General features: G+C 39.4%; 1 protein-coding gene across 1 annotated transcript; it reads right to left on the bottom strand.

The window, feature by feature from the left end:
- Positions 1–1852: 1852 nt before the first annotated feature.
- On the bottom strand, positions 1853–9673 carry LOC117304872. The gene is made up of 6 exons (XM_033789506.1): positions 9538–9673; positions 5689–5985; positions 4670–5463; positions 4213–4438; positions 3663–3806; positions 1853–2759 (listed from the first exon to the last, which is right to left on the bottom strand). The coding sequence occupies exons 1-6, from the start codon at positions 9662–9664 to the stop codon at positions 2527–2529; spliced, it is 1821 nt and encodes a 606-aa protein (XP_033645397.1). The 5' UTR covers positions 9665–9673; the 3' UTR covers positions 1853–2526.
- Between the last annotated feature and the right edge of the window lie 32 nt (positions 9674–9705).

The following is a 9705-nucleotide window of genomic DNA, read 5'->3' on the forward strand; positions in this document are numbered from 1 at the left end:
AAGAAGAACTAGAAAGCACGGTAGCTGTATTTGAGCAAATACGGGTATCTCTGCCCGGCGGGGGGTGGAGCATAATATTCTGCATGGTTTATGTTGCACTTGGAGAAATGAAAATTGTGTGTGTTTTGGGGGTGATACAGAACAATATTCGCATACGTTACTCGCGAATACGAAATCCAACCATACGCAAGCGCATACGTAAGCATGCGCACATATTCCCAAATATTTTCACGACATACATGTACGTATGCCGACAAGTTTACAGTTATGCGATGTGCTTTTGGGCCACCGTACCTTTTTGATTGCATACGTTTGCGATGTCACAAATTTATTCGCAAATGTTTGCGCATACGTATGCGGTGTCAAGAAATTATTCGCGAATAAGTATGATGTCGCGATCAGACTGGATGCTAAAAATCCACAGATATATATTAGAAATTTTAATTAAACATATGCGACAAAGTATAATAAAATTTTCGACAACTCAAACATATTCGCATACGTTACTCGCGAATATCTTAACGAAATCCCACCATACGCAAGCGCATACGTAAGCATGCGCACATATTCCCAAATATTTTCACGGCATACGTATGCCGACAAGTTTACAGTTATGCGATGTCCTTTTGGGTCACCGTACCTTTTTGATTAGGTAAAAGTCAGCTGCCTATTATTACATGGACAAGTGATAACACTATTAATATCAAGTGTCCAACTTTTACTAAGAAACACTTAAGTTTGGTACTGTTACCAACAGTATCATGCAGTTGTTTTACAACATATTTCATTGCAAAGACATTTGGCAAGGTAATGAATCTCACATAAATTCCAAAAACATTCAAAACCTTTTCTTAAGATGCACTGTGAAAAGAATAATTTGTAAAAGCTAATAAGCTAATTTAAAACAATTTTTCTATAAAAATGCTCCGTTATTGAATGACTATTGACTTATGGATTAACGGTGACGATTGCGAAGTTTCCTCACTCAAACTAAAGCTCATGTAACTAACAACCATACACGGTTAGCACACTTAACATCCGTTGGCTCTCAGGGTTTTCACCGAACCCGTATGCCGTGAATAAGCTCCAGACCACGGCAGAGTGTTTTTAACGTTCACGGTGCAGGTCACACTGCGACCGGAAAATCCCCCATTGCAATAACGTGGGGAAAAGCTTCGGTGGTGATCGTCTCGCAGCGCAGCGTAGAGGATTCACTCATCACGTAAATAAAACAACCTCGTTATATTTTTACGTTGCAATTCTGATCGGCTTACAAGCTTTAGGTACGAGGTTGGAATTTTTGGTTCCGTTTTTTACGAAACCGCGGCTTTAGCTTGGGATGTCACTTGGGCTTCGGCTTGGGCTTCGTCTGCCTGTTTGAAGCCCCGTTAGAAAAGCACATGTTTTCTAAATAACTGACGGAGCCTAAGCCCAAGCCCAATATGTGGCCACGGTTTTGCAAATGCAAGCTGAAGAAGAAGAAGAAGGAGAAGAAGAAGAAGAAGAAGAATATCCACCACAAGGACAATATCTCTGCCGTTGCACGGGCAGAGATAATATCCACCACAAGGACAATATCTCTGCCGTTGCACGGGCAGAGATAATAAGGGTCAGATCAACTTAATACAACAGCAGCTCATGGACATGATACAGAATCAGTGCATGTTACTCTGAACTTGTCAGTTTGCTGTTACATTATTATATGCATTCTGTAATGCTATGTTTTTGACAATAATTGTAACGAAATGTAAATCGAGTTGAAATTGAGTGTTGTTAAAAATCAGTTGGAGTTACACATAGTAAACATATACAAAATAAAATGTATTTTGAATAGTAAGTGTTCCAGTAGAAACGTGAACCTCCAAACAATGGTTTTAAAATTGAAGCTTACACGCCGACAACAATGGGAGACGTTGGAATGCTAGGTGGCAGCAGACCTACCAGATAAATTTCCATTGTTTACGTAGCTCTGAGCAGGCGCACATTACCGAGAACAATGGAATTAACCTGGTAAGTCTGCTGCCACCAAGCGTCCCAAAAGTCCCCTATTGAGATTATTGTAATCATCCCAACACCTTCAATACCATTGGTAAAAATGGGAATAATATCGCGCGACAACGTACGCACATCCGCAGGTACAATCCACCGATCCGCAGTCCAATGAGCTTGTGAGCACCTTAAAAATCTCAAGAGAGGGCGCCCTGTAACTACTTTTTTTTTGTCCTGAGACCTATCAGAACTGTAACACTTTTATTACAGTTTACTCATGCATTTCTGAATGCATCCTTCATGTACCAAAACTTATTAAAGGACGGTATTAAAATAACCCTCAAGAACTTCGACAATTTCTCAACACAGTCTCACTGTTCAGTGCTAATCACTCATCGTAACTGGGTAACATCCAGTAATATTCTTAATCAATATTCTAAATCAATACAAATTTCATCAATCCAATCACGCAACTTCTCCAGTAATAATATTTTAAATAAATATTCTTAATTTACTGAAAGTTTCAAAAATAAAATCTTACACAGTTTCTCCAGTGGACGAGGTACCGTTTGTGGCCAGTTGACCCGCATCCTTCGCGTCACCACTCTTATTTGCATTGACGTCACATGTCACGTGTTCCTGTTGACCAATGAGGGGATTTCTCCTCCTCCATACGTAAGTGCAGATGAAAAGAAGAGCAGAGAGTAGAAATAGCGCAGCGATAATGTGAAGCGAGATGGTGAAAGAACCTGTGATGTCAGTACTGATTCCTGCAAAACAGTTTTATTTATTTTTTCAAAAAAATAAGAAAACGTCTATCATGGGTTTTGATGTATTGCATGAGTGAGGTATCAGTGTGTACACTTGGTTTGCTGTTTTGAATCACCCTCTTTTGAATAATTCTCCTTCGCCCGTGTTCATTTCCCATTAAGGACGAGAGAATCCGGGGGTGGGGCAATTTTTTTTCTTTTGTATAGTATAGAATTGCCATCTTAAACAATTTTCATAATTTGTTTTTTGAAAGCTTCCTTTTTCGAATCGATTTAGAACAACAACAAAAAAAACATTGAAAAACACCACGACAGTGTAAATGTTGACGTTCAGAAAACCAAAATTTAATTGCATAAAATATCAGTTTTGCGGTTTTTACAAGACTTTTGGAGATGAATTTGAAACCATGGTGGAAGCGAAGATAGCATTGGACTTTATGTTTAAGGTTTTAGGTTTACTGTTTTCCACAGTAACGTTGTAAACAAATCCAGTTAAAGGAACACGTTGCCTTGGATCGGTCGAGTTGGTCTTTGAAAAGCATTTGTAACCGTTTGTTATAAAATGCATATGGGTAGAAAGATGTTGTGAAAATAGAATACAATGATCCACACAAACATGCCTCGAAATTGCACGGGTTTCCTTTTACCTCGTCGACTAACACGGCCGGCCATTTATGGGAGTCAAATTTTTGACTCCCATTAATGGCCGACCGTGTTAGTTCGCACAGTAAAAGGAAAACCCGCGCAATTTCGAGGCAAATTTGTTTGGATCATTGTATTCTACTTTCCAACCATATAAATATGCATTTAAAAAATAACCGGTTACAAACGCTTTTTATATACCAACTCGTCCGATCCAAGGCAATGTGTTCCTTTAAGCCAGGAGGAAATATGTACACTTACCTCCTACAGTAGATACCATCCCTCCAGCTAGCCCAAAGGATATGAGTAGGCTGGTGTAACTCTCCAGAGCACGATCCGACCCGAATGTATCAATGGTCGCTCCGCAGCACACACCGTATAGAATCCCACGAACAGCGCCTAAGACTGTAAGAACAATCAACACAAATTCGCTGTAAATTCCGTCATTATAATGTCTAAAGATTAAAAAAAAAAATATATATATAGACAGACAGAGCGATTGATTTAACTCTATAAAATAGATATTTTTTACTAAATCTTTAGACATAATAATAGTAACAAGTTGGACAGGGGCTGTCAAGGTTATACAAACGTATAAATACTGTCTTTTCGAGATGTGTGTAAAACCAGACCACTGTCAACGATAAAAATAATTATAATTATAAATAAAAAGCAGATTGCACTCAAACGCTATGAAAATCACACAACAGAGAACATGTTCGGAGTAGGCACCAAAGGTACACCCAACCCTTTATAATGTTTATCGACCTTTCTCTTTTTTTGTTGTTGGATATCTTGAAATTTATCTTACCAATGACGTAGACGATCATGATGTGCAGAGACGCCCACATGGCCAGGGCGTACGTAGCAAACGCCCCCATGACGCAAGCCACAGCGATGACTATATTCCGATTAACCGAAAGTCGGTTACCGAATATTATAAACGGCAACCTGGCGACTATTTCCATACCTGCCATACCGATAAGAAGGTTGGATGCCGTCTTCTCAGATATGTCGATACTCACGGCGAATTTCACCTACCAAAAACAAAATTGTATTTGAAAAACTGTTTAGAAAAAAAGAAAGATGCGCAGGTGTCTTTCGGAAATATTCCTCGAGAATCTGTACCCCCGTGGGAATTGACTACGGCTTGGAGGAGGCCGATTCAAAAGAGGGTGCTATCAGAAGAATGCTGCGCACATTTCACGGGGGACAGAAGACAGAATCTCGGGGGGAGGGGGGAGGGGGAAGACAAAGTCTATACTTACCAAATGGATGACGTTGAATAGCGCCGCCAGCGACGAACTAACTATACCAATGAAGAAGAACCAATGCCCGGGTAAACGAAGCAGTCTTAAGTACCTCCTTGTAAAGCTGACGAATTCTTCCGGATCATCGACGCAGCTTTCATCTCTCCAATGCTCCCAACTGATCGGGAACCTCTGGTGGTGATCGTGAAGGAGTTCTCTATTAACAGAACTTAGACAAGGTGTACTTGACGACATCGCTGGTATTAGATTTGTATCAGTCTTTGCGTCTGGGAAGTTGAGTCTCGTCAGTGATCGGTGGTGGCCCTCAGAGGACCTGAGGAAGTCTAACCGGTTTTTCGCGCTTATTTTGAAATGACTTGAGTAAGCATGCGGTGACCCGTTCAAAGACTGTGGAGGTGGATTTTCCGTGAGGTGATGGTGGCGTGAGTTATCCACATCTGCTATGACTTCGCCTTCATCTTTAAAAGGCACGGCCTTATAGTTTTTGCCCCGTACCACTCTTGAGGTGGGTGGTTTGTCATCACCCGGAGACTGCTCGGCAGAGGGCGTGACACCATTACTCACTACCTTACCGTCGGCAGTAAGCTCATTAGAGCTAGTTCCTGGCTTGGATGGACACTCCTCATCCGAAGAGTTTGGAGTGGATAACTGTTTTGGAGATTGGTAAGGCTTAGATAAGATGGTGCAGATGACTCCAAATACTAGCGTGAAGCCAGACACGATGCGGATACCGTTCCTCCACCCCAGGAAGAAACAGGCCCGCTCCAATGAAGCACTGATGACAAGCAGACCTGACACAAAAACAGAGACAAGTTATAATTTGGTTTAATATTTGTGCTGAACACCTTTGGTAATACACTTCATCGGGAACCGTTTCTCACAATGTTTTATACTATCAATGGGGGGCGTTTTAAACTTAATTTTGATCGTGCCATTTTAAATGACTTGTTTTGTTCCTGTTTACTATGCTCAGTGTTATGAAATATTGAGCAATGGCTTGCAAGAGCCTCACGTACCTAGCGGTTGGCCGCAAGACGCCATCGATGTGGCCCGTAAGTTATTCTCCCCCGGATAGTACTCAGTGATCACATTCAAAGTGGCCGTGAAAGCAAAATTACTCCCCGCCCCAAACATCAACCCATAAGTGATGTAAACCAGCCACAGCTCGGTAGCGAATGACGTCAGGAGTAGACCCAGGGACGCTATGAGTACACCAATCAGAATCACTCGTTGACAACCGATCCGGACGTAGAGGGCGCTTGCAAGGGGAGCCAGAAGGTTCATGGCGGCCCATGTTATGGACCCGGCCCATCCTGTGAACAGCAGGGCGGAAGAACACATAATCTCAGATCAGTAACACGCGTTACACAATGATCTTGTTTCCCATCCTCAAAACCCCCAAACTACCACCCCCCCCCCTCCAGAAAAACTCACAAAATGACACACTTGTCGCACAAGTTGTGTGATTTCAGATGCTTGAATTTAGAGACCTCTGCTGTGGTCCCGATCTCAACTCAAAATCTTTAGTGAGAAGTTAAACTGCTTTCTTAAAAACTATGTTACTTTAGAGGGAGCCGTTTCTAACAATGTATTATTCTCAACAGCTTTCAATTTAACTGCTCGTTTTATGCTAACACTATTACCATTTTGATTAATACCAAAAGTGTTTACTGCCTTTAAGAGTTGTACACTTGTTTTGAGTTGTGTTGTAATGAATTTTATTATAAAACAAAACTGGAACCTTGGGGATGGGTTACAAAAATTACTCAATGTAATCTTAAAGGCACTGTACACGTTTGGTTTAATTATATCAAAGACCAGTGTTCTCACTTGGTGTATCTCACCATAAGCATAAAATAAAAAGCCTGTGAAAATTTGGGCTCAATCGTTAATCGAAGTTGCGAGAAAATGATGAAAGAAAAACACCCTTGTGGGACGAATTTGTGTGCTTTCGGATAGAAATAAAAGACTTCTAGCCTCTTTCGCAAAAACTGCAGAGGGAGTCGTTTCCCACAATGTTTTATACTATCAACAGCCATCCAATGCTCGTAAACAAAGTAAGTTTTTAAGTTAATATTAATTTGAGTAAATACCATCCATGTACATTCCCTTTAATATTATTATAACAAAGAGGGAGAGGTCAGCATGAACAAGCATTATTAATTTATGTCCGGGTCCCTTTTAACTCAAATAACCACACCACACAACACTGACATGTGATCCTGATCATTGTGCCCTTTGCTCGTAATTAAATAAAGTATATAATTATGAGCTAACGGAACCAAACGAAAGACAAGGTCACAGCAAGGCAATGCAAATATGAATAATATACAGTAGGATTTCTACGGGCATGCACTACCGCAGTGAACAAATCACTAGTTCATTATTATAAGTTGTACCTTTTGCGCAATCCATGCAGTTTGTACCACCCATGGTCAAATCTTTGTGCAACAAATTCAAAATGATCATAAAGGCATAATCCGTTTTATAGTTTTTATAGAACCCGCAGTGGATAATAATTACGTTCCAAGCCGCTGGCGGCACTGTTTTAAAAAGGTAAAAGACAATGGACACTATTGGTAATTGTCGAAGACCAGTCTTCTCACTTGGTGTATCTCAACATATGCATACAATAACAAACCTGTGAAAATTTTAGCTTGATTGGTCGTCGGAGTTGCGAGATAACTATGGAAGAAAAAAGCACCCTTGTCACACGAAGGTGTGTGCTTTCAGATGGTTGATTTCGAGACCTCACATTCTAAACTTGAGGTCTCGAAATCAAATTCGTGGAAAATTACTTCTTTCTCGAAAACTGCGTCGCTTCAGAGGGAGCCGTTTCTCACAATGTTTTATACTATCAACCTCTCCCCATTACTCGTCACCAAATGAGGTTTTTATGTTGATAATTATTTTGAGTAATTACTAATAGTGTCCACTGCCTTTAATATATAGTGGGTACATCGACCACAACTTGTGGTGCCGAATGCAATACACTATACTCTGAAAATTACAAATGTTCATGCCCCCAAAAGAAAAGAAGAAGAAAAAAAGAAAAGAATACAAAACCTTCAAGCATTCAGCGAAACAGCTGATTGAGGTTACACTTGAATTACCCTTTTTGTGATCTAATAAAGATTATTGTATTGTTTTGTATTGTGTTGTATTGTACTATCCACGGTGATGACATTACTGTTTGAATAATGTATCACAGTTTACATCATCTCAACTGCTTTGTAAAAGTGTTTAATGCAGGCTCGACATCAAGATTATGTTTCTGTCTCAAAAGCATGAAGTCTTACTCTGAAAATAGCTGCTTTTAATGCCCCAACAAAACACAAATCTTTCAATCATTTCAACGAAACAGCTGATTGAGTTGACACTATATCCACGGTGATGAATTTATATCATAGTTTGCATCACCTTGACTGCACGCTTTAATAATGCAGGCTCGACCTCTCGTTTAAGATTATCAATTTCTGTCTGACCAGCATGAGAAGTCTATCTGTAGATACACTTAAAGGCAGTGGATACTATTGGTAATTACTCAAAATAATTATTAGCATAAAACCTTTCTTTGTGATGAGTAATAGGGAGAGGTTGATGGTACAAAACATTGTGAGAAACAGCTACCTCTGAAGTGCCATAGTTTTTGAGAAAGAAGTAATTTTCCACGAATTTGATTTCGAGACCTCAGATTTAGAACTTGAGGTCTTGAAATCAACCATCTAAACTCTCATGCAACTTCGTGTGACAAGGGTGTTTTTTCTTTCATTATTATCTCCCAAGTTCGATGACCGATTGAGCTCAAACTTTCACAGGTTTGTTATTTTATGCGTATGTTGAGATACACCAACTGTGAAGACTGGTCTTTGACAATTACCAATAGTGTCCACTGCCTTTAACATTGTTTCAAAGCGCTGTTCAGCCAAGAAAAACATTAAAATACAGGATAAAAATATTAGCAATTATGGTTTTAAAAATTCACAACGGTTAAAAAAGTAGCAAAAATTTAGTAAAACATGGCATTACAAACATCATACTATACAGAATAAAAAAATAAAAAATAAAAAAAGCGTCATGCGGATCCTCAGTAAATCAACCCCACTATATACTGATAATTTCTTTTTAGACCAAATTGAACAAAAAGGTAAGATCAACCGCAAAACGCACAATCGACAAATTTACACGGCAAAGGGTCAAATATAGCAAACCACAAAATTATCAATTGCAGACATATCAATATTACTCTGAAAATAGCTGCTTTTAATGTCCCAATAAAATATTTTCAATCATTTCAGCGAAACAGCTAATTGAGTTTACAGTACTGTGTGAATTTGTGTCACAGTTCGCACCACCTCGACTGCTTTGTAAAACTGTTAATAATGCGGGCTCGACCTCAAGTTTAAGATTATCCGTTTCTGTCTCAAATGCACGAAGTCTTTTTGAAGATACACATATCAATTTTACTCTGAAAATAGCCGATTATAATGCCCCAACAAAATACAAATCTTATAAGCATTTTAGCGAAACAGCTGATTGAGTTGACACTATATCCACGGTGATGAATTTATATCATAGTTTGCATCACCTTGACCGCACGCTTTAATAATGCAGGCTCGACCTCTCGTTTAAGATTATAAATTTCAGTTTCAAAAGCATTTAGTATCTATATAGATACTCATATTAATTTTACTCTGAAAATAGCTGCTTTTAAATGCCCCAACAAAATACAAATCTTTCCATCATTTCAACGAAACAGCTGATTGAGTTTACACTATATCCATGGTGATGAATTTATATCACAGTGTGTATCACCTCGACTTGCTTTGTAAAAATGTATAATGGAGGTTCGATCTCAAGATTACCTGTTTCTGTCTCAGAAGCGTGGAAGTCTCTCTGTAGATACACGTAGAGAATGACGAAAGAGCTTACATTGCCAAGGAATAGAAAGTGGATGAAAAAAGAAGCAAAGACGGCCAGACGACCAGGCATAGCTCTCAATTTCCCCGCCATCTTCTTTGAATCATCTCATT

The sequence above is a fragment of the Asterias rubens genome, chromosome 21 (genome assembly GCF_902459465.1).
Source record: "Asterias rubens chromosome 21, eAstRub1.3, whole genome shotgun sequence".
NCBI classification, from domain to species: Eukaryota; Metazoa; Echinodermata; class Asteroidea; order Forcipulatida; family Asteriidae; genus Asterias; species Asterias rubens.